Source organism: Carassius carassius, chromosome 13 (genome assembly GCF_963082965.1).
Source record: "Carassius carassius chromosome 13, fCarCar2.1, whole genome shotgun sequence".
NCBI lineage: Eukaryota > Metazoa > Chordata > Actinopteri > Cypriniformes > Cyprinidae > Carassius > Carassius carassius.
Window position 1 is genome coordinate 27,762,500 of NC_081767.1, and position 26,357 is coordinate 27,788,856.

At 36.2% G+C, this 26,357-nt stretch overlaps 1 protein-coding gene across 1 annotated transcript; it reads left to right on the forward strand.

Annotated features, from left to right (window-relative positions):
- The first annotated feature begins 5,870 nt into the window (after positions 1-5,870).
- gan (gigaxonin) lies at positions 5,871-24,821 on the forward strand. Its single transcript, XM_059564423.1, has 12 exons — positions 5,871-5,983; positions 6,084-6,275; positions 7,399-7,513; positions 7,798-8,148; positions 8,761-8,981; positions 9,086-9,207; positions 10,333-10,445; positions 10,714-10,866; positions 10,965-11,101; positions 12,946-13,080; positions 13,156-13,265; positions 24,500-24,821. The coding sequence occupies exons 2-12, from the start codon at positions 6,085-6,087 to the stop codon at positions 24,679-24,681; spliced, it is 1,830 nt and encodes a 609-aa protein (XP_059420406.1). The 5' UTR covers positions 5,871-5,983; position 6,084; the 3' UTR covers positions 24,682-24,821.
- Positions 24,822-26,357: the final 1,536 nt, after the last annotated feature.

A 26,357-nucleotide genomic window follows, 5' to 3' on the forward strand; every position in this document is an offset into this window, starting at 1 on the left:
CATGGAGGAGGGGGTAATGTCACGCTGTCTAGTCTCTGTTTCCCTGGGTGTCCACTAGTGGGCTCACTTCCCCTTAGGCACTTCACCATAGGCACTAGAATTCCTCTAGTCTGGTCCTGTCTTCACAGTAATTGCACTCCTGTTATTTGCATCAGGTGCAGTCACTTTATTGTCATTAGCCTCCCTATAAATACCAGTCTTTCCCTGTTGTTTGTATGGAGTCCTTACCCTTCGTGTTATCAGCCTTCTCGTCTTCTGAGATTCACCCTAACCTCTCGTCTTCCGAGTTCCCTTTCCTGTTCCCTCCTTTGTTTATTTGTTTGTTTATTTTTGGACTGTCTGTTTGGCTTTGACCTCTGCTTCTTCGACCATGAATTGGATTACCCTTAATTTAATAAATACTTTTGGATCTACTCTCTCCTGTGTCTCTCTGGTACACGAATCATCACAAAAACACCAAGTATGACTAAATAAATTTTTTTAAACATTAAAACACCACTACGTTAGTCCGATTCATAGGGTGCCACTTATGGTGATAGAAAATAATGTGGGAGTAAAAATATATTTCAATGCTTTGTTTTTTCTCGCAAAAAGCATTCACCAAGAATCTTTGCGTTCTCTAGCAAACACAGAAAATAAAATAGGTCTAGTTCTCCCACTTTCCTTATGTTATTCCGAACTTGAAGTTTCTTTGATGGAACACAAAAGCATTGAAATATATTTTTTCCCTCTCATCTATTTCTTAACATACAGCGAGAGATTCACTAAAAAATTACTCATATAGGCCTACTAAACTATTCAAAAAGTTGAGTTCAGTTTAAATCTTTAACCGAAGTGAATTGGTGTATATATATTATATATATATATACAGTACAGACCAAAAGTTTGGAAACATTACTATTTTTAATGGTTTTGAAAGAAGTTTCTTCTGCTCATCAAGCCTGCATTTATTTGATATAAATACAGAAAAAAAATGTAATATTGTGATATATTATTACAATTTAAAATAATTGTTTTTAAATTTATTATACTTTAAATTATCATTTATTTCTGTGATGCAAAGCTGAATTTTTAGGATCATTATCACATGATCCTTTAGAAAGTTGGAAACAGTTCTGCTGCTTAATGTTTTTTCAGAACATGTGATACTTTTTTAGGATACTTTGATGAATAAAAAGTAAAAACAAAAACAAAAAAAAAAGAAGCTATGTTTTTAAAATATAAATATTTTGTAATAACAATATACACTACTGGTCAGTAATTTGGGGTCAGTAATTTTTTTTTTTTCTTTTTTTTAAATAAAATCAATACTTTTATTCAGCAAGGACGTGTTAAATTGATAAAAAGTGATAGTAAAGATTATATTATTAGAATATATATTATTAGAATTTTTTTTTATTTTGAATAAATGCAGTTCTTTTTAACCTTTTATTCATCAAATATATTAGACAGCAGAACTGTTTCTAACACTCATAATAAATCAGAATATTAGAATGATTTCTAAATGATCATGTGATAGACTGGATGTTACATGTGACACTGAAGGCTGGAGTAATGATGCTGAAAATTCAGCTTTGCATCACAGGAATAAATTATTTATTTTGTTAGAAAACTATTATTTTAAGTTGTAATAATATTTCACAATATTACTATTTTTTCTGTATTTTTGATCAAATAAATGCAGGCTTGATGAGCAGAAGAAACTTCTTTCAAAAACATAAAAAATAGTAATGTTTCCAAACTTTTGGTCTATACTGTATGTATATATATATATATATATATATATATATATATATATATATATATATATATATATATATATATATATATATATATATATATATATATATATATATATATATATATATATATATATATAATTTTACAATTATACTTCTGGCTTCAAAATAGCTCAGTTGTTTACTTTTGAGTTTCTGCACATTGAGGAGAGACCTAAAAGAACAATCCAACCACCCAGTGTCTCCTGACCACCCAATCACAAAACACATCCCTCTTTTGTCATGCAATTTCCTTAGGGATGTTGAAAACTTCCCTGCCTGATTAAAGAACAAAAGGAAATAGTTAATTATTTTTAGATGTGGAATGGGTTCCCACAAAGATGAGTTTAATCAATTGTAATTAATTCTCCTGGTTATGAGAAGTGGAGCCTGACGAGTCAAAGAAGGGGTTGAGGATATTGAACTCCATCGAAAACCCATTAATGCCTAATAACAGGGGAAGTGGAAAAACTAGGTGAGATATGAAAGGCGACTAATGTGAGAATCTAAATTTGCTGTTCCTCCTAGACAGATCTAGAACTTGAAGGCTCACCTTTGCTCATGCTTTCATCAAGAATGATTGTTACAGATGAGAAAGAAAGGTTGACAGACTTATACTTACAGTGACTCTGTCTTTGGGTTTCTCCCATTCTGTCAGTTGGTCCAGTGCTTAGAAAACTTATTTTACATTATTACAAATCATAAATTATAGTTTTTATGAATAAAGCAAGGTTTATAACACCAGTGACATAAAACAAATCCTTTTTTACTGTAATATGACATCTATAGCACTGACTAAAATGAACACATTGTACCATTAAATCACTTTAAATAAATGAAATAGTTCCCTGTCAAAATAGCAGTGACCATTCTATTTTATATAGATATTGTTCGATTGGAGTGATCCACTGCCTTAATTAATGAAGCAAAGACTTTAACCATTCTCCACTAGAACAGGATACATGATAGTCTGATTTCCATTATTAAAACTTAAGTGCTGTAATTGATATAGGAGAGCTTACTAATATATCATTTAAGTTATATGGATTCTTTTGTTTGTCTAATTTCATTAGACAATTTCTCCCTTCGTTTTATTAATCTCTGAAACTATAGTTTTCTTACATTTATATATACATATATATATATATATATATATATATATATACATATATATATATATATATATATATATATATATATATATATATATATATATATATATATATATATATACATTTTATTACTCTTTCATGTATGTGTTTCTGTTTCTCTATTGTATTTATGTTTTATATTTGTTATCATTCATACTGTCCACACTGAATTAAGTTTTGCTGGTAACTGTGTTCGCAAGCAAAGCATAATAAAGTATTAGTCAAAAATTAATGAAATAGTCAATTATTAATTGTTTAAATTTGATTGCAAACTTACTGGCTGCCTCCAAAATCGCATACTTTCTATATAGCAGAAGAAAAGCAGTATGTGACAAAAAAATATGTCCGAATTCAAAGTACTGATGACAAGGTAAGCAAAAAGTACCCGGATGACCTACTTTTTCCGGCCAGTTTCTGCATACGATGGACACTTTACTGTCCCATGAGGCAATGGGAGAGGGTTTGTGAATGGCAGGGAAGCAAAGCTACTGATGCTCGTAGGTCATGTGATAATGACATCATGGTGAATGTTGTACATCCAAATTTTATTCATACTACACACATATAGAACATACTTTTTTAGCAGTCATGAATTACTTATTCAAAATAATGATCTACTCGAAATGGTATGCGATTTTTAGACACAGCCACCACGTGTATAGCTTCCTTTTCCTCTGATCTTTAACTTTTTTCAACTTTTTTTTGTATTTTCAATACAAAATGTTAAAATATTGGCCCTTTTTTTGTTGTTGTTGTTGTTGTTTTTACACGATAGACCTAGCCCTATTTAACTTGGGAAAAACGAACCAAAAGTCGAACCATAGAGTTTCTTGTACTATAAATGTTTTACCCAGAAAGACTGGAATTAATAGGCCAATGAGTGGAAGAGATCCTAGTACACAGAACTGCTTTTGAGAGCCACATGCATGCAGGCATGGAAAGTACACTGTGTGCCTACTGACGTGGGTGCTAGAGTTTTCTAAGAATTCACAATGTTTGCTTACTATAGAACGTGAAAAGACAAGAGGAAAAATGTTGCATTACAGCCGTTTTATAGCCTTTTAAACCTTTTATTCATATGACTGTTGATAGAAACATGAAGGAAAGAATGGGAATAAGACATGACTCAAGCCAGACTCAGTCTGGGTTCCTGTAAGCCAACAGCTCTTACACATCATGAGCACTTGCTTTGCATATTTCCTCTGGTTTCAACGGCCTGCATGTTCCTGTCTTCATGATTTAAGGTACCCAATACATTAAAGAGTGGATATAAACGAGACTTATATTGTTGAATATGTGGTTAAAGCTTGAAAGAGACAAAATAATCAGGGACAGAGAAGATACTTGTGAGAGGGCCTCTAAATGCAGAATTGGGCATGCTTTAAATCAGGGTTGTCCATTCCTGCTCCAGCGGGCCACTGTCTTGCACAGTTTAGCTCTAACCCCAATCAAACACATCTAAACCAGCTAATCAGGCATTCTTGAAACTACCAGGCACCCCTGCTTTAAGAGATGCTTAACCAGATACAAAAGCTTTTTAAAGATGGATAAAATATTTTTTTTTTTATCCGATGGACTGAGGTTTGTTAACCATGGCTGAAATCTGTAATGTATGTTCTGTGAGCACCATCTAATGGTGGGCAGCTCTTTAATTTACGTGCCAAGTCACAGAAGGTCTGGGCCAATTTAATACACTATAAAAGGTTGTATACTTGGTAAAGGGTATATCCTACAGACTCTAATTAAAATCTCCTCTTTATATTCCAGTGAAATAAGCCTGAATCACCAGAATTAAAGGGAATAGCTCTGCCCTCTTTACGATAATTGGCACAGTTGATCAGTGTCACAAACGGGTGTTAAATCACCATATGAAAGATTAATTCAATCCTCTTCCTTGTCTCACTCATTAACAACTTTGAGGTCACCAGTCCTCATAAATCAAAACCTCTCCTCTTTTTTTTCTGGCCCGTCAATGTGTCAGCTTAATTCTCTTTCTTTACATCCATAAAGGACAGATTGGTCCACTGTAGACTTCCTTCTGACCAAGCTCTTTTCCCATAATGTCCTGACAGGAACCTGTGATTAATGACACATTTAATGACTAAGCAACAGCGGGATTTACTTCTTGGCTGAAATTAATCAACCTATGACATTTACCTAAAGGGAAATCCCATGAGTATACATATAAATCTGCAGTACTTTTTATCCTCATTTAGTAGGCTAGTATGTTAATGCTGTAGTAAAGATTTATAGATAGCTCTATATTGCTTTTCAAATAATAGCTTATTAATCTCACTATATTAACTTACAGTATATTCACATTTTCTCTGCTACATTTACAAGACATTTTGTTATATGAACAAATAAAATACGTTTTGATAAATTATTCGTTGAAATATAAACAAATCAGCATTATCATTATCATCACTTTCATGACAGACTGCTGTATCAGTGTGTCTTTTGCACATTTTTAATTTGAACAAGACATGATGAAATATGTGTGCACACGTGGTGCTGGTTTGGAGCACGAGAAAAATTAAATACATTGGAGATCAAAATTAGAGAACAAACTATAACTTCCAAAGTATTCCTAACAGGAGTCGAAGGGCAATTTTTCTTAAGCATATTTAATAAATTATTTTTTTTATAATGATTATTATTAAAGAAACGATTAAAAACAGAATTTAAAATGTATTTGAATCTTATGAAAATAGATTATAGTCTTAAATGTTTCCTAAAATCGCTTATTAAAATAAATTATAAATACCAATAATTCACTGTAATGTTTATGCAATAATTTTATTTCCATATTTTCTACGATAATTTCTTGAACATTTCTACGTACTGTACACCTGCATGTATTATTTTGGGGGTGGAGTGGGGGGTGAACTTTTATTATGAAAAACAAAAGGCTCTTCATGGTGACGTCACATAGCGTCACTAATCTGCCAAATTGTTTTTCTGCATTGTGCGCTGCTCTGACACAGACAGCTGATTATGAGAATCTGAAGTTACAGAGAGCATCAAGAACACATGTATTTCAAGTACACTGGAGTGAGTTTGAATGATTTAAACCTGTTGTTCTGTTTATATAAGACAAGATTGAATCACGTTGTTGTTGTTTTGTCTGATCATATCTCTGTTGTTCTAACAGCATGTCAAACCCTAAAAGAGCTGGAGCTGATGCTGGATCAGTGGTGTCAGACCCTCAACACTCCCAAAAGCTCCTAAGGGTCCTTCAGTCTTTAAGACAAGATGATTGTTTTCAAGATGCAGTGCTTGTTTTGGATAATGAACAGATTCCTGTTCAGAAAAACATTCTGGCTGCTGCTAGTCCATACATCAGGTATGAGAATAAGCTTGAAAATGGGATACATTTACATGAAACAAGATCAGATCAGTAGAACTGGTATGTTTGCCAAGACATGTAGCGGACCCTTGAGCAATGTGTCATATGGGTGTGCCAAACAGCCCTACCTTGCCTGTTGCTTGGGTCGACTAAAGAAATAGTACACCAAAATAAATAAATAAAAGGAAACCAAACCGACTGCGAGTTTATGGATGCTCTGATATTCTATTAATATATAAAAACTTAAAGGACTTGTCATTACTTATCATAAAATAAAACATGAACTGAAATAAAAAAAAGTACTAAAATAACTAAAACTTAATAAAAAAAAATATAGACATTAAAAATAAACATTTAAAAAATAATATGATAATGATAATACACATAACAAAATTACTAAAACTTTTACCAAAATTAAAATATAAAAAAAATAAAATTAATTCAAAATATTAAGAAAAACACTTCTATGAATGGTGAGATTTACAAACAATTTGATTCATGGACTATTCCTTAGAAGCAAATCTTTTCAAAGAAAAATACTCATTCAAATCAGTGAATCGCTTTTGAAATTCAGTTCACTGATTCATGTATCTGGGGTCTCAACTGTTATTCACAAACATTCACTGCATAACTCAATGCTTCCACAGTTTTCAAATCTCTTTTGTGATTAATATTCAAGTTTTCACAATAAGCAACAGCAAACAGAAAGCACTTGTATTATGGTGTCATTGATATCTGGTGAGGCATGTCTTCACACATCATAATCCAAGTCCACTTGATTGAATCACTGCAATGAAAGCGGCGTATGAGCTGGAGGCATATTTTGCTTGTATTGGTTAAACTGATTTTAGAGAAACGTCAGTTGATGTTTCTGATGCAAAAGCAACATTTAAAAAAAAAAGAAATAGAAGGAAATAAAGAAATGGTGTGCAGTACTCTGAAACTAAAAAACCTGATCACCAAACAGATCCTTGCACATCTTGAATCAGCTGAAACTAAAAATCAAAACCAAATTTGTAGAACCTTTGCACGCATTTTATATAACAATTCTCCTTGATATTAGGTCAGTCCTTTTATTAGCTCCACAGTGAATGCAAACTCGTGTTATTCATGTTTCCAGGACCAAATTAAATTACAACCCACCAAAAGAGGATGGATCTGTATACAAAATCGAGTTGCAAGGAATCTCTGTCACGACCATGAGGCAGATTTTGGAGTACATTTTCACTGGGGAGGTAATTATATTACTAACAAATACTACATAAATGTTTCCCTCAGTTATGGGAAACCTTAATGGAATTAAAAATATTTTTCAATAAAAAAAAAAAAAAAATTTAACTGCAGATTTCTTTCTGTGAGTGCAGTCTGTATAAAATGATTTGATAAATATACATTTGGGGAAAACTTTATATCATTTATAAATGTGTGTCACAAACTATTGGGTTTCCATTGACATAATCACAATGCTTTTATAGAGTGGGCCAAACAAAGCTATTCTCTTTGGCGCCCTGGTTTCTAGATTAGCTTGAGTGAAGACACCATCCAAGATGTGGTCCAGGCTGCTGATCTTCTGCTCCTCACTGATCTCAAATCCCTGTGCTGTCAGTTTCTGGAGAGCTGCATCACTGCAGAGAACTGCATCGGTATTTGGGTCTTCTCTTTGCATTACTGCCTGCACCACGTCTACCACGTGGCCACCGAGTACCTGCAGACTCATTTTCGTGATGTGGCTAATACAGAGGAGTTCCTGGAGCAGCTGCCAAATCGCCTGTGTGAGCTGCTGTCCATGGAGAAGCTTAACATAGGGAATGAAAAGCACGTTCTGGAGGCCGTGGTCCGCTGGATCGCCCATGACATTGAAGCTCGGAGAGTGAGTGAAACAAATATTTCGTAAGGGTTCCATATTCACAGCCGTAGAAAAACATTGAACATAAAAAATTACTTGATTCATTTTGTAATTCAGTTATTTAATCTGAAGTACTATTGTTAATCAAAACAAACCATAAAAAAAACTAAATTAGTAGCTTGAAATAAAATAATTGTTGACTGAAAGTAAAATAAAATGTATAAAAAAGTAAAATAACACAAATAAATCTAAATTACTAAAAAATATACGTATAATTTTAAAAAAGTGATAAATATGAATGTTAAAATATAAAAATCTAATTCAGAATAGTAGCACAAATTATAAAAGTAAATATTCAAATTGAATAAATACCACTGCTCAAAAGTTAGGGGTCAGTAAGATTTTTTTAAATGTTATAAAAAGTTTCTTATGCTTACCAAAGCTGCATTTATTTGATCAAAAAGACAGTAAAAACAGTAATATTGTACAGTATTTTCACAATTAAAAATACATGTTTGAAGAATAGATTGTTCAAAAGAAGTTTCTTTCAAACCAAAACTTACTGACTTATTTATTTATTTATATTTGAGCTGATATTTACATCAGTCAGTTTTAAATAGGAAACCTTTCTTCCAGGTCCATATGAAAGAGGTGATGTCTGCTGTCTGGGTTCAAGGCCTGGACCAGAGCTACCTCCAGGAGCAGATGCTCGGAGACTCCCTGATGAGGGAGGTGATAGGGAATTGTTGTATGGAGTCACTAGGAGGAGCAGTGCAGCATGGGGAGGCGCTGCTCGCTGCATTTAAACCCAGAGGCTACTCTGAGTGTATCGTCACTGTAGGGGGTGAGGAGAGGACGTGAGTGGAAACATGCATGGCATAAAACTAACTAGATGCAGGATTAGATTTTACTGTGGTTTTTTTTTTATATTGCCCTGAATTTCTGCGTGTCTCCAATGCAGCTCTCGGAGGCCTGTGGCAGGAGCGCGATGCATGTGCCCGCTTTACGACCGGGACAGGCAGCTCTGGATAGAACTGAAACCAATGAATGAGAGGCGTGTCGGCCACGGGGTTGTGTCAGCAGGTTTGTGCGGTCTCAGATATGTTTTGTTACGGATGTTTAAGTAAAAGATATTAAGGACTACAGCTCACATTATTATCACACAGCTCACTCTTATTATTTGAACTGTTACGCTCATGATTATGCATCATTTACACAATTATAAACAATTCCATTGATCTCTACAGTTTAAAAGTATGAGGTCAGTTAGATTTTCCATAGTAATGTATTCCATTAATAAGAGGTTAGAGTAAACTAAAGTTACAAAATATCTGTATTTAAATTTTTCTATTCAAAAAAATTTATAACGGTTTCCGCAAAAAAAAAAATCATAAAGATTTTTTTAACACTAATAATAAGAAAAAAAAATTCTGAGCAACAAATCTGCATATTAGAAGGATTTCTGAGGGATCATGTGACACTAAAGAGTGGAGTAATGGCTGATGAAAATTTAATTTTGCATCACAGGAATAAATTATGATGTGAAATATACTAAAACAGAAAGCATGTATTTAAATTTGAATACAAATAATATTTCTCAATATTCAAATCAAATAAATGCAGTTTTGGTGAGCACATTAAAAAAATAAAAACATTAAAAAGCTCTGACCCTTATTCTTAATTTTTAGACATTTGGATAATAATAGTGTTCCTGTAGCTCGATTGTTAGAGCACTGCGCTGTCAAGCGCAAGGATGGGGGTTCGAATCCCCGGGAACACATGATAGGTAAAAATTGTTAGCCTGAATGCACTGTAAGTCACTTTGGATAAAAGCGTCTGCTAAATGCAAATTTAATTTTAATTTAATACAAATGAAAGAAAATCCATAGTTTAAAATGATCCTGCTTTAATCTGTTATTTGTTTAGCATGAGGTCTGGAAAAGATGTAGAACCACATCTTGTCTTAGTACAGGTTTAGTACATCCCGCAGCAATATAAATCCATCATATGCTCTCCTGAGCATTTCCAAATATCCATTGAATCTGTTAATGGATTTAAATAGATTCAACTACATATGACTGTTTAAAATTAATTACAGAGTCTGACTTGCTTTGCATAGTTCATCCTGAGGATTATTGGGCTTCTGTGTGTTCTATTATAGTTTAATGACTGAACTGTAATTAACTGATAATCTGTCTGTCCAATCAGAGGGGTACCTGTTTGCAATGGGAGGAATGAATGAGAATAAAACAGTCTTGAGCAGTGGAGAGAAATATGACCCAGAGACCAACACCTGGACTCAAATCCCACCGATGATGCAGGTATTCCAAAATGTGTATGTGAATCGGGACATTGGAATGGTAATGCTACTGTTGGAATAACATTAACTAAATTAACCATCATAGTTTATTAGAGATATTTAGAGGCAAAATTTGCTAGTAACCAGTTTGGTATAAAGGAACTTGTTTATTAATTTTAATTGGTTGAAAGTGGCAGATATTGTATAATTTCATCTTTATAGTTTAGTTTTTATATTAACCACCAGGTGTCAGTATTGTTATATTGTATCTATATCTTGTATCTTTCCAGGCCAGACAGCACTTCGCCATTGCAGAGTTGGATGGGATGGTCTATGTTCTAGGTGGAGAGAACGAGGACACTGAGGTCCTCCTCACAATGGAGGTGTTTGACCCCCATTGCAGTGTTTGGAGAACACAACCAAAAATGACCACAGTGCGCAAAGTGAGGTTTAGGCTCTTTTTTATAATGTTTTTTACAAATCTGCACAATTTCACTGCAATACACTCATGCTTTCCACACTTTGTGTTTCTATTCTTCAGTTTGGTTGCTGTGCCACCATGAAAAAGAGACTGTATGTTATGGGTGGAGGATCTTATGGAAAGATTTATGACTCTGTGGAGAGCTATGACCCCAAAACCCAACAGTGGACAACAGTCTGCCCTCTTAAGGAAAGGAGGTAAAGTGTGTAAATAGACGTATATTCATTTAGCAGGCGATTCTATTCAAAGCAATTCACAAACATTCACCTATTAGCTTGTTGATATAGTATAGCAATAATTCTGTGCACAATCAATAAGTTAAATAACTAGTTCACCCAAAAGTGAAGATTTGTTGAAAACTTACTGATCATCAAGCCAACTAAGATGTACTGTTGATGAGTTTGTTTCTTCAATCGGAACAGATTTGGATAAATTTAGCATTACATGCCGTCAGAATGAGAGTACAAACAGCTGATTAAAACATTACAATAATCCACAAGTAATGTAGGTAATGCGCACGCTGCGTGTTTGTAATAAACAAATCCATCATTAAGACATTTTTAATGTCAAACGATTGCCCCAGGATAAAATTTCCTCTATCCATAATATTGCTTTCTCTGGTTAAAAAGTGGTCCTCTCCGAATCCGGACAGAAATATGCACAGATTAATCACTGTTTAAAGATAGAACACCTTAATGATGGATTTGCTTCTTACAAACACGCAGCTCTTCACTTCACAAGACTGATGGACTGAAGTTCAAATGGATTACTTGGGATGGTGTTTTTATTAGCTGTTTGGACAGGCCTGTATTACCAACATTGTGTAAGGGTCATTTATATATTTATATATATATATATATATATATATATATATATATATATATTTATATATATATTATATATTCATTTATATAAGTGTATTTATATATAAAATAAGAAAAATGTGTCTGTGTGCCCTTGCAATTTGTTTCATAACACTTTATCTTTAAAAGATGGTGATGTAATTTTATTTTTCACTGAATAGGTGTGAAAGAGGTTATATTGTTATGTGATAATGGGAACAGCGGAAACGTCATTCAGCATAACTTGGCCCCATGCATCCAAACCACAAATACTGGACGCTCAAAGCGGAATGCTCTTTGTAGATGTGAATTTAGAGAATGCTTTTTCACATCCGGCCTATGACGCAGAGAAATGTCAAAAGTTAAACAGATTATATTTTAAGGCAAAGACGGCACATCTTCATAAGGCTCAAAGAGCTATGAGAACTGGGACACACCCTGCGATGTGTGATGGCTTACAGATGTGTCTTTTGAACAATAGTAGTCAAGGGACCTATCAGTCTAACCCATGTAACTGGAAACAGTTGATCACCATCTGGAGGAAAATAAATAGTACTTTTTCTTAGTGTTCCTGTCTTGTTTAGAGTATAATTTTCTCCATAGCTCTGTTACACAATCTAATGAGCTGCCTAGCTGCCTTCTGCCTTCATCCTAACTGCCACGAAACCTCTTAAAACTGATTTGCGGCAATCGGCATCATTGCTAACTACTGGTGCAACAGAAATAGCACTTTCCACAGAAGACTTGACTCCTCACAACTGGTTCCAAGACCTTAAGGTGATGATACATGGGGCAACTTTTTGAGCAATGTTGCTGGACAATGTTGCTGTCAGCAGGCAACCAGGTGAGACACAGAGCCCACGACCAATCTAAAGTATCAGAATACCCAGAAGACCCTGTGTATCATCACCTTTAGTCAAGGTAGTGCCATATTTAATGTGAGGAAGAGAAGTACAGTGCGTTCATTAGATGACAATTCATCTTTCTGATAAAAAAAAACTTTCAGGTAAAAACTCCATAAAAGAGTTTTGAATATATATATATATATATAGAGAGAGAGAGAGAGAGAGAGAGAGAGAGAGAGATTTACAATGTTAGAGAAATATATGTATTTCTGTGTCTGAAGTCTAAATTGACAAGTATTCTGTGCACTATTTGTGCACTATTCCTTGATGTGAATGCTGCTGAGTTTTCCTCAGGTTTGGCGCAGTAGCATGTGGGATTGGACAAGAGCTCTATGTATTTGGTGGTGTGAGGAACAGAGACACTGACAACCCAGAGTCCAGTCAGATGACCATCTGCAAGTCTGAGTTCTTCCATGATGAGCTAAAAAGGTCAGCTCTTCAAAGCAACACTCGTACAGAGCAATAGTGATGTGTATGTTCATGCATGTATTTCTTTTCTCTCAGGTGGATGCTTTTAGATGACCAGAACCTCTGCATACAGTCCACATCGTCTTTTGTTTATGGAGCTGTTCCCATTGGTGCCGGTATATATGTTGTTGGAGAACTTGACACTGGTAAGCGGATAAGGTCTTATAATCATACTTTATCTTCTGTATAGGAACGTCTTTTTATATGTATATCTTCCAATTCTGTCCATGAGAAGGTCCAAAAAAATAGTGCTATTATAACTTATACATTTAAGATACAACTAGTGCATATTTTAACTTTTTTTAACATTTTGAAGACCAAAGCAACGGCTACTTTGAAATGTTACAAGCTACTAATGAATTAGTAGTTAATATCAAGGTACCATTTTAATTAAGTCGTTAACTATATTAACAACAAAACTACATTAAAGTTAAGAAGGTATGTATTTTAAGATATATTTTATAGAATATAAGGTATAATAGAATAGAATATGATATATATTATAGTCAACTAAAACAATAAAAAATATAATAAAACATTTTGAAAGTGATTACTTAATTTTTTCAGTTAGCATTTTTTTTTTTTAAGTAAAATATTAAGACAAATATTTTATTTCAGATAGATTCTAAGGAAACCTCATGTACTAAAACAAACATAAATTAAACTTTATAGACATGTTTTATGAATTAAAAGAATGCACAACAAAATTACTAAAACTATCTTAAATTAAATGGAAAAAGGAAAATCTAGTTCAAAATAGTAATAAAAGCTCAATTAATACAATATTAAAATAGCACTACTTTTTAATTATGTATCAGTACAATCGGGCCAGTATTTATCTTCATCAAAATCGATGATAATCTCAATTAGTTTAAATACAGCACTTTTACGAGTATACAACTAATTACTGCATATGATACACTTTTAACTCCTTAACTGTCACTCACGTTTTTGAACATAGACTTTATAGTGCACATTTCAAACTTAAATTTGTATAATTCATGAATGAAAACATTTTGTAACATGATATTGATGTACCATTTACATGGTAATGCAATGTCTGATTTTAAAATGGGTTTTAAAGGATGAATTTTGAAATTGTAAGTTTTCAGTTGATAAATGATTTCTGATTCAATTCAATTCAATTCAAGTTTATTTGTATAGCGCTTTTTACAATACAAATCGTTACAAAGCAACTTTACAGAAAATTATGTTTCTACAATATTTAGTAGTAGCTAGTAGTTTGTGCACGTTTGACAGGATTTTAGAAAAATAAAAATAATAATAATAATACAAGACGTAGTCAGCTAGATGATGAACTATCAATATTATTAATTAATAGTAATTATATGATGCAGTCACACATGTAGCAATAATTGTTAGTTCTGTTTGTTGATTCAAGGTTAGGATCATCTGGGGTCCTCTGAGGGTCAGCATCATCTCTTCTCAGGTGTTCTGGATCCAGACTGGAGCTTGTGTAAATCCTAGTTACCACGGGATGTAAATCCCGTGGCAAAACATAGAAACAAGATAGAGACATCATTAGCATAGCTGCTGATCCAACAAAGTAAAATTAGTTTAACCCAAGCTAAAGAATAAAAATGCAGATGCAACTACACTCACAATTTAAGAGATACATTATTCAAATGCTTGGCGAAAGAGATGCGTTTTTAATCTAGATTTAAACAGAGAGAGTGTGTCTGAACCCCGAACATTATCAGGAAGGCTATTCCAGAGTTTGGGAGCCAAATGTGAAAAAGCTCTACCTCCTTTAGTGGACTTTGCTATCCTAGGAACTACCAAAAGTCCAGCGTTTTGTGACCTTAGGGTGCGTGATGGGTTGTAGCGTGGTAGAAGGCTAGTTAGGTACGCAGGAGCTAAACCATTTAGAGCCTTATAGGTAAGTAATGATAATTTGTAACAGATACGGAACTTAATAGGTAGCCAGTGCAGAGACTGTAAAATTGGGGTAATATGATCATATTTTCTTGACCTGGTAAGGACTCTAGCTGCTGCATTTTGGACTACCTGTAGCTTGTTTATTGACGAAGCAGGACAACCACCTAGAAGTGCATTACAATAGTCCAGTCTAGAGGTCATGAATGCATGAACTAGCTTTTCTGCATCAGAAACAGATAACATGTTTCGTAGCTTGGCAATGTTTCTAAGATGGAAGAATGCAGTTTTTGTAACATTGGAAATATGATTTTCAAAAGACAAATTGCTGTCTAATATAACACCCAGATTTCTGACTGTAGAGGAAGTAACAGTACATCCGTCTAGTTGCAGATTGTAATCTACAAGATTCTGTGTACTGTTTTTTGGTCCAATAATTAATATCTCTGTCTTATCCGAATTTAATTGGAGAAAATTATTTGTCATCCAATCTTTTACATTTTTAACACACTCTGTTAGCTTAGATAATTGGGAAGTTTCATCTGGTCTCGTTGAAATATATAGCTGAGTATCATCAGCATAACAGTGGAAGCTTATTCCGTATTTTCTAATAATATTACCAAGGGGCAACATGTATATTGAAAATAGAAGGGGACCTAGGACGGATCCTTGTGGCACTCCATATTTTACTGATGATAAATGAGATGACTCTCCATTTAAGTAAACAAAATGGTAGCGATCGGACAGGTAGGATCTAAACCATCTTAGAGCCTGCCCTTGAATACCTGTATAGTTTTGTAATCGATCTATGAGTATGTCATGATCTATGGTGTCGAACGCAGCACTAAGATCAAGTAAGACTAGAAATGAGATGCAGCCTTGATCTGACGCAAGAAGCAGGTCATTTGTAATTTTAACAAGTGCAGTTTCTGTGCTATGGTGGGGCCTAAAACCTGACTGAAATTCTTCATACAGATCATTTTTATGCAGGAAGGTGCTCAATTGAGCAGACACAACTTTTTCTAAAATTTTAGACATAAATGGAAGATTTGAAATAGGCCTATAATTTGCCAGTACACTAGGATCTAGTTTTGGTTTCTTAATAAGAGGCTTGATAACCGCCAGCTTGAATGGTTTTGGGACGTGACCTAAAGATAACGACGAGTTAATGATATTGAGAAGCGGTTCTTCGGCTACAGGTAACAGCTCTTTTAGTAATTTAGTGGGTACAGGATCTAATAAACATGTTGTTGGTTTAGATACAGTGATAAGTTTATTTAGCTCTTCCTGTCCTATATTTGTAAAGCACTGCAGTTTATCTTTGGGTGCGATGGATGAAACTGAAGTGTTAGACGCTGTAGAATCTACATTCGCTATTGTATTTCTAATGTTATCTATTTTATCAGTGAAGAAATTCATAAAGTCATTACTATTTAACGTTGGTGGAATATTTGAATCAGGTGGCGTCTGGTAATTTGTTAATTTAGCCACTGTGCTAAATAAAAACCTTGGATTGTTTTGGTTATTTTCAATGAGTTTGTGGATATGCTCTGCCCTAGCAGTTTTTAGAGCCTGTCTATAGCTGGACATACTGTTTTTCCATGCAATTTTAAAAACTTCCAAGTTAGTTTTTCTCCATTTGCGTTCAAGACTACGAGTTACTTTCTTGAGAGAGTAAGTATTACTGTTATACCATGGCACAGTACGTTTTTCTCTAACCTTTTTCAATTTGATGGGGGCAACAGCTTCTAATGTATTAGAGAAAATAGTGCCCATGTTGTCAGTAATTTCGTCTAATTCATGTGTATTTTTGGGTACAAATAGCAGTTGAGATAGATCAGGCAGGTTATTTGCGAATCTGTCTTTGGTGGCTGGAACAATAGTTCTGCCCAGACGGTAACGCTGAGACATATAGTTAATATCAGTTATACGCAGCATGCACGATACAAGGAAATGGTCTGTAATATCATCACATTGGGGTACAATATCTATAGCAGTAAGATCGATTCCATGCGATATAATTAGATCTAGTGTATGATTAAAACGATGAGTGGGCCCGGTGACATTTTGCTTGACTCCAAAGGAGTTTATTAGGTCAGTAAACGCAAGTCCTAATGTATCATTTGCATTATCAACGTGAATATTAAAATCTCCCATGATTAGCGCCTTATCAACTGTAACTAGAATGTCTGAGAGGAAATCTGCAAATTCTTTTAGGAATTCTGTATACGGCCCTGGTGGTCTATACACAGTAGCCAGAGCAAGAGATACATTAGATTTCTTTTGCATGTCTGACAGTGTAACAGTGTTCTGATGATTTCTAAAATGTGATAGAGAAAAATGCAACGAAGAAGTCTTTTTTTAACAAAGGTCAGAACTCCTGTTATAATGTAGATTTTTGAGGGTGCACTCTTTTCATAAATTAATCTATTACTTTTCCTACATAATTTTAAACAAAAAACATTGGTAAAATATATATTTGGGAGTCTTAGACCTTTCTAACGATATATAGTTTGTCAAGATTAGATTAGATTTCATTGTAATATAGTGAAGTAAATGTAGGCGTCCCGTATACGGGACGGGGTGACAGTTAAAGTGAAATGTAAACTGTAAGCGGCCAAGTCTAATACTTTAAGCTGCTGAGGGATGCTGGATGGTGTTTGCAATGGACGCGCACGCTTGGGTTACTATTAACTGGAATGTCCACACAACATGTTAAAATTGCTCATTGTTGTTGATTTATTTTACCGTTACTGGTCTTCATTTCTATATAGGCAAGAATCCAATGAACAGTCAGTAAATCCACCAATCCTTCACCTTTACAATGACTTGCCTAGCATGACAAACAACCTAGCGTAGCGTAGCGGTCAAAAACTGTGTACACCTTCCCTCCAGCAACACCTGTTCCCTGAAGGAAGGTTCCTACCTATATATTGTGAACAATCAAGAAAGAGTGACACCTACTGGACATAACTGTACATAAGACCAAAATGGCTCTTACATACAGGCCCCTAATTGGGATGAATCAATATACCAATTCCCAACACATAACATAGAGCCATAAACAAACATACACACGATGCTTGTAACAAACCCCTTAACCAATAGACTCATTTAAAAAGCAAAGTTTTGCTACAGGCCTGTCAATAACACTTGACTTAGTTTGTAAACGAACAGAGCGCACCAGCCCCTTCTTGTCAAGGAATGTTTCCAAAACTCTTCCAAGTGGCCAGGATCCTCAAGGTGCCGTTGGATCCATAATGGCCACTATGTCTCCAGATTTAAGGCTATTTTTAATCTTGTTCCATTTCTGCCTCTCCTGCAGCAATGGTAGGTATTCCCTCACCCATCTCTTCCAAAAAAGGTCTGAAATGTACTGAACCTGTTTCCACCTTCTTTTTATGTATAAGTCATGAACATCAAACAATCCAGGAGATAAGGATGGTTTTCCCTTTAACAACAGAATATGATTGGGAGTGAGAGCTTCAAGATCCATTGGATCGTCAGACAATTTGGTAATTGGTCTATCGTTCAAGATTGCCTCCGCTTCACACAAGACTGTATGGAAACTGTCATCATCAAGTGTCTGCTGTTGGAATACTGCAGTGAGGATCTTCCTCAACATGCGGATGATCCGCTCCCAAACCCCACCATAATGGGATCCAGCTGGATTTTCCTTTGTGCCAACATATCGCCACTGTGATGTCTCTGTGGCTTCCCTGATGATGGAGACTCTGTTGGCAACAAAAGTATGAAACCGCTTGTCCTCATTCATGACATACTTGAGTACAGATGTGCTGTCTGTCCAGAAGACTGATTCTTTCAACTGAAGCCTCAGCTCTTTCTTTAGCATCAGATCAACACGGACAGCAAGAACAGCTGCAGTTAGCTCCAAGCGGGGAACAGTGATAGCCTTTAAAGGTGTTACTCGGGCCTTGCCCATGAGGAAGGACACATGAATGTTACTGTCGCTATTCTGGATTCTAAGGTAAGTGACTGTGCCATATCCCTGTTCGCTTGCATCTGAAAAATGATGAAGCTGTGCATGTATGTAGGAACCCCAACTCATGGGCTTAACGCATCTCTCAACCTTGAATTCAGAGAGTGCATTAAGTTTCTTCAACCACCGTGTCCAACCACGCAATATGTCATAGGGCATAGTCTCATCCCATCCAAAGTTCCTCCGGCATAGCTCCTGTAGCATGATCTTAGCAGGTAACACTACTGGTGCCAACAAGTGGATCGTATACTGAACTGGACACTGACAACATTCCACATATTGTGCAAGACTTCTCCTGAATCTCCAGTTTGAACTTAAATGAGTCAGTTTCCGCACACCACAACAAACCAAGAGCTCTCCCAACAGGCAAGCTGTCCTTGTCCAGATCCAGCTCTTTCCACTCCTTGGCTCGACACTCCTCAGGGAAGGTTTGCAGGACAGTGCGCTTGTTGCTTATCCATTTTGTCAGAATAAAACCTCCTTGCTGACAGAGATTGGAAAGATCTTGAACTAAAGAAACTGCTTCCTCTTCAGATGCCACACTCTTAAGGCAATCATCTACATAAAAATTCTCTTTGAGAGTTTGAACAACCTCCCCATGGAATTCACATTGATGATCATCTGCTGTTTTTCGCAACGCAAAGGCAGCGCAACTTGGAGAGGAGACAGCCCCAAAAAGATGGACAGTCATGCGAAACACTGACACTTCTTTTGTAAAATCTCCGTTCTGCCACCACAAGAAACGGAGGAAATCCCTGTCCTCTTCTGCCACCCTAACCTGATGAAACATTGCCTGTATGTCTCCCATCACAGCTACCGACTCCTGCCTAAACCTTAGGAGAACACCAAGCAATGTACTTGTAAAATTGGGACCTTGCAGAAGGACTTGATTTAATGATGTTCCTTTGAATGCCGCACCACAATCAAAAACCACCCATAGGTTCCTCTTCCTGGGATGACGTACACCATGGTGAGGAATATACCACACCTTGCCGCTGTCTCCTTTCAGCTGCTGAGTGGGCAATTGCTCTGCATATCCTTTGTAAATCATTTCTCTGACAAATGCTACATACTCCTCATAAAACACCTCGTCTCTCTGAAATCTTCTCTTCAATCCAAGTATCCGCTGTTTTGCCAAAGAGAAGTTGTTAGGAAGATACACATTTTCCCTTTTAAATGGCAATTTCAAGGTATAATGATTGTCCTCAAGCTTGACAGAACTCTCAGCAATCTCCAAGAATCTAATATCCTCTCTTGACAATCCTTGCTCTTCTACACCTCGCTCATTGAAGTCATGGTTGAATTGTTTAAGCAACATCTCCTCCAGTCTACACACAGAAATCCTGTTAACAACTGCAGAACGGTCTTCCTCCTCAAGGCTGCCTGCATTCAAAGGACCATTGATAACCCAACCTAATGCTGTTCTTATAGCATAAGGGCCATCACCATGGCTATTTATGACTTCCCAAGGCTCCATCATCTTGGGAGCATTGTTTCCAATCAACAACTCAACGTTAGCCATTATACGGGAAACTTTAACCTTTGCCAAGTAAGGCCACTTGGACAAATCTCCTTTAGATACCATGTTATCAGAACTTACAGGCATTTGTTTCTGTGTGAGTGTTTGTGGAAGCTGATAGAAGATGCTATCATCAATAGCGGATACTTCCAAACCTGAAAGTATGTATGCAGGTACAACTCTTTCCTGTCCCATAGTTTGTAACAGAAACTGAGTTTTCCTACCAGAAAGATTGAGCCGCTGCATAAGGCTTTCTGTACAAAAGGTCACAGAACTGCCAGGATCCAGGAATGCATACGTCTGGATTGTATGATCTCCCTTACTGGCCTTGACTTGAACTGGTAAGATAAAAAGAAGACAGCGATCCTTTCCGGCCCCTGTATGACCACATGTTTCAGTAGATCCCAAGAACTTGTGTGCCTCTGACTCCTTGGAAGCTTTGTTGTAGTTGGCTGTATTTCTGTCTATATGAAGCACAGTGGGATGGTGCTGACTACATATCCTACAAGTCAACCGCTTGCCACAGCTACGACTCATGTGCCCAGCACTTAAGCAACCAAAGCAAAGCTCTTACTCCTTTAGAAATTCCATCTTTTCCCTATGCTTCCTCCCTTTAAATTGTGGACAGTACTCCAACAAATGATGCTTAGCACAACACAAACATAATGGCAATTCCCTTCTCACATTCTTAGTAGTTTCCCCAGATTCCACAGGTGCAACGGTAGTGGCAAATATGTTTCCTTTAACTCCTTCTGCCTTCTGAACGTAGCTTTGACCGATTAACAGGCCTCATGCTAATTGGCAAGTCTCTAATATCACCAAACAAAGGATCCATTAGGATACTAACCTGTCTTTCAACAAATTGAACAAGATCTTTGAACAAAGCTCTGCATTCAGTAGTTTCCAGAATGTTATGTGCAACAACTCTCCACCGTTCTCTGAGCTTGAAAGGCAATATAGATATAATGACTCTCATATTGCTTGGCATATTTAACTCCTGAAGGTACTGCAGCTCCTCAGTGACATTGCAACAACCACGCAGAAAGAGAGCATAAGACTGCAAAGCATTAACATCCTCCCCCTTTATTGAGGGCCAAGACAACGCTCTTTCTAAATAAGCAGTGGCGATCTTATACTTATTGCCAAAATGTTCCTCCAATAACTGTTTTGCCTTAGCATAGCCAGAGTTCGGGGTCATGTGAAGACAACTGCAGACCAGCTCCCTAGGCTGCCCCCTAGTAAACTGTTCCAGATAATACGAGGAATCACTATGACTTGCCTTCTCCTCCACTCCCTTTTCAAATGCTCTTATAAATGAAACATAATGAAGAGGATCTCCATCAAACAAGGGAATGTCTCTTACTGGTAAAGATGTGCAGCGTTGGTGTTGGACAAGAGCTGCTGTTATTTCATTTTGTCTTTGCATTATGGTGACAATGTCACCACCCTGACTCTCAATTTGTGGCTGAGAAATCACATGAGATGCAAGATGTCCATGAGACTGAACTGATGTCTGTTGAGAAATCCTATCGGGTGCAAGACATCCATGAGGTTGCACTGATGCATACTGGAAAACCCTATCAGATCCAAGAGGTCCATGAGGTTGAACTGAATGATGCTGAGAAGTCCTATCAGATCCTTGTGTCCATGAGACTGAACTGACTGATGCTGAGAAGTCCTATCAGATCCTTGAGGTCCATGAGACTGAACTGACTGATGCTGAGAAGTCCTATCAGATCCAACAGGTCTATGAGGTTGAACTGACAGATGCTGAGAAGTCCTATCAGATGCAAGAGGTCCATGAGGTTGAACTGACAGATGCTGAGAAGTCCTATCAGATGCAAGAGGTCCATGAGACTGAACTGATGTTTTTCGTAGTATATACTGGGAACTCTGTCTTTCTAAGTCCGTACATTCCTGCCATGTCTGCTGACAAATGTCCTGATACGACACAGAAGATGCCAAAGGAGGATCCACTACTGATACTTGGTTTTCCATTTTACTACTTACAGCAGATTCAAACTCCTCTGCCATTGGATTCAATATAATTGAGGTAGCTTTCTCCCCTTCCTTTTCCAATTGAGGATGCATATTATAAGAGGCTTTAGAAACACTGTGACATTCAGAGGCCTGTAAAACTGCAAGTTTAGCAAGCTAGCATTGCCTTCAACTCCAGTTGCTCCTTTTTCCTCTTTATCTTCTGCTCCTGCTCCTCCAAAGTGTGTTTTTCCTTTAACGTTGCCATACGAGCGAACAGTGCAGCCTTATTTGCCTCCGCTATAACTCTTGCAGAAGAAACACTACTGCATGTACTTGCTTTACTTGAACGTTTACTACCAACATTTGAAATACTATCATGTGGATCAACATCATCAACCTTGGCATGCATGACCTCATTTAAAGTAGGCCTAACTTCATTCTCAGCACATGATACCCACATTTTGACTTCAGCAATAAAATCATTATTCACAATCATTTTTTCTTTAAACCATATGTCATGTTTTTCCTTCTCACTTTCAGGTAACATACCCATCAAAGAATCATGAATACCTTTTGCTTCATCACACAAATTTAAAAGATCATCAAAAGCACTTTGTACATCTTTTACATTTGTTTGTTGCATCAGACCTTGCATATTTTTTCTTAAATTGGTAGCTTTAACACAGATTTTCTATCACTCTGTAATTTTTCAACCTTTGCAGCAAATGCTTTAGGAGTTAATTTCACAACACGTTTTTCTTTGTCCGTTTGAACATCAAAGTCATTTAAAGCACTCAACTGTGGCGTTTCCATAGACCTGTGCTAACTTTCAGATGTCTCCATAATACACAGAGAGTCAAAAAACACGATCGAAACTATTGAAACTAGTTCGCAAAGTTAGTTATTTTCTTTGACGACCAATGCATTGGATTTATGTCCCATGATGTGTGCACACAAAGTTAAAGGGCCATTCAACATTAAGTAGCGCTACTAAACATACCTGTTCACGTTGGGCGCCATTGTTTAAACACAGCTCCTCTGCTGACGTTTATAGAACAGCTCGGATGTCTTTCGTTGCGCTGATGAATGTCCGTAACCCAGTAGGAGAGACGTGCGTGTGTAATCAACAGTTGCGAACGCTGCGATGTCCTCTTTAAACGATTGCAGCTGACCTTGGTCGTTGGTAAAGTCGATGCGAAGCTCTTCCAATAATACTTTATTCCCTTCGGCCAATTATGAAGCCCCAAAGTCACGTATAGGCTAAACACAGTTCCTTTTATGTCGATATACAGTTTTTGACTAAATGTAAGCGGCCAAGTCTAATACTTTAAGCTGCTGAGGGATGCTGGATGGTGTTTGTAATGGACGCGCACGCTTGGGTTACTATTAACTGGAATGTCCACACAAGATGTTAAAATTGCTCATTGTTGTTGATTTATTTTACCGTTACTGGTCTTCATTTCCATATAGGCAAGAATCCAATGAACAGTCAGTCAATCCACCAATCCTGCACCTTTACAATGACTTGCCTAGCATGACAAACAATCTAGCGTAGCGTAGCGTAGCGGTCAAAAACTGTGTACACCTTCCCTCCAGCAACACCTGTTCCCTGAAGGAAGGTTCCTACCTATATATTGTGAACAATCAAGAAAGAGTGACACCTACTGGACATAACTGTACATAAGACCAAAATGGCTCTTACATAAACCATTAATGAATCAAAAACAGTTATTAACAGAAGTATTTAAGAAATCCACTACAAAAATGCCACTAAAAAGGTTTCTGGAAATACTACTGAATGATGAGTTTTTTGTGACCTGTTTATTGATACAAGTGGTTTAAATTGAACATATTTGCTAAAATGAGCCACATGGCCATTTTGTAATAATGTACACATAATACAACATGACAAAAAGGCTGTTTGTATAGAGCAGAGCATAAAATACTCACTGCGAGATATATATTTCTTTATGTTTCGTCTGCAGGCACCAGTTTTGACTATGTGCGGGAGTTCCGCAGAAGCACGGGTACCTGGCACCCCACCAGACCCCTCATGGCCTCTGATCTGAGCAGGACGAGATGTGCCACCCTACGCATCGCTAACTGTAAGCTGTTCCGCCTGCAGCTCCATCAGGGACAGTTCCGGATCCGGGTTCAATCCACATAAACAACTCACATCCTCACCTCTGGCTTTATGTCACTCCTCCGTCATCTGCTGGTTTGGAGAAGGATCCAGAGCATTGTGAGATCACACTGGCAACAGCAGAGTTTGGTTATAATGTGGGAAAGCTTGAATGAATTGTTCTGTTTTTTAATGTTGTCTTTTCTTAGAGGATGAATTTTACATAATCTTTGGTTCCTTTTTACATGATTCCCAGTCACAGGAAATGCTGTTACATTAGATGCGACCTGCTGACTGTTTTCATGCTTTATATGAATAGTTTACAATAGAATGTACCTAGAGTAGCTGTTGTTGCAGCTTATTTAATGCTAACACTTTTGAACATTGGTGAAGGAAGTCAAAATTGCTTATTTATACTGTAGTTAAGTTTTAAATGTGGGTTCAGTAAGTAAGGGAACAAATCAAGAACTATGATTTAGTAGTATGTTCATATCAAGCACAGTTCTGTTGCTTATGCAAGTGTCTGTCTAGCTACTGTACAGTCAAAGTTGAAATGACAGCTTATTGAAATGATTCAAAATCTCATTGCACTTTTGCTGATAATTAATCTTAAGTTTAAAGTTTGTTGTTATATATGTATATATTTATCGTTTTAATAAAATAATAAGTGTATATAATATACACACACAATAAAAATATTTGTGTGTGTATATGTGTATATATATATATATATATATATATATATATATATATATATATATATAATTACTTTAAGTGCATAAATTGACTGGATGCCTTTTTTTTTTTTTTAAATGAATGAATGATGCATTTATATAGTGCTTTATTGTGTATTGTTGTACACCCAAATTGCTTTACAATCATATGAGGGGGCTCTCCTCAACCACCACCAGTGTGCAGCATCCTCTTTAGGCCTTATTAACATGCCTGGGGGAAATTTCAGCCTTGTTGAACTTTGCCAATAAGTACATTCTGCCTTACCATATTTAGATATTATTACTTTTGTTAAGTCCCATCTGTGTTTCATTTATGTAGGGAAAAAAATGCTATTAAAAGCCCAGCTGTGGGATTGTTTGTATTGAATTTAGATACCTGTCCTCTTGTTTTGAAAATGAACCTTATGGAATTAAGCATTTTAATATTAAATTTGTTTAACAAATGCCATTAAACATTTAATTAGTCTCAGCAGTTAACCTTAGTAGCCTTATGTTTTCTGATCAGAAGTACATTAGCAAGAATAACACGACTTTTAACTAATCCATATGCATTGTATTGTCAAAGTTGAAACTGAAAATGGTAGATACTTGCATATTTCATGTGTCTATCATGTTCATCTATCATGTCTTTCATGTTAACCGATCACATATTACTGTTGGTCTCGTATCCAGGGACTCAAAACACCACAGCATGTCAGAAATAGATGCAAGTTGCTGGTCTCACCCTTATGTGGCGAGATATATTTTGTGAATGACCTCTGAACTGGCTTTCCTTTCAGTGTGGACAGTTTTGGCATCTGGTGACCCCATTTGTTCCGTGCATGATTCAGCTGCTGCTGTCTGTTCTAACTGAAGGGATGGACATTTCATATTCACCACTATTGAAATGCAGACCAATAGCAGGTATAAATGCCACACTTTCACACACTAACATTTTGTCAAAAAATGGATCTCGAGGTATGAGAATGCAACCAAAAAAATGACAGG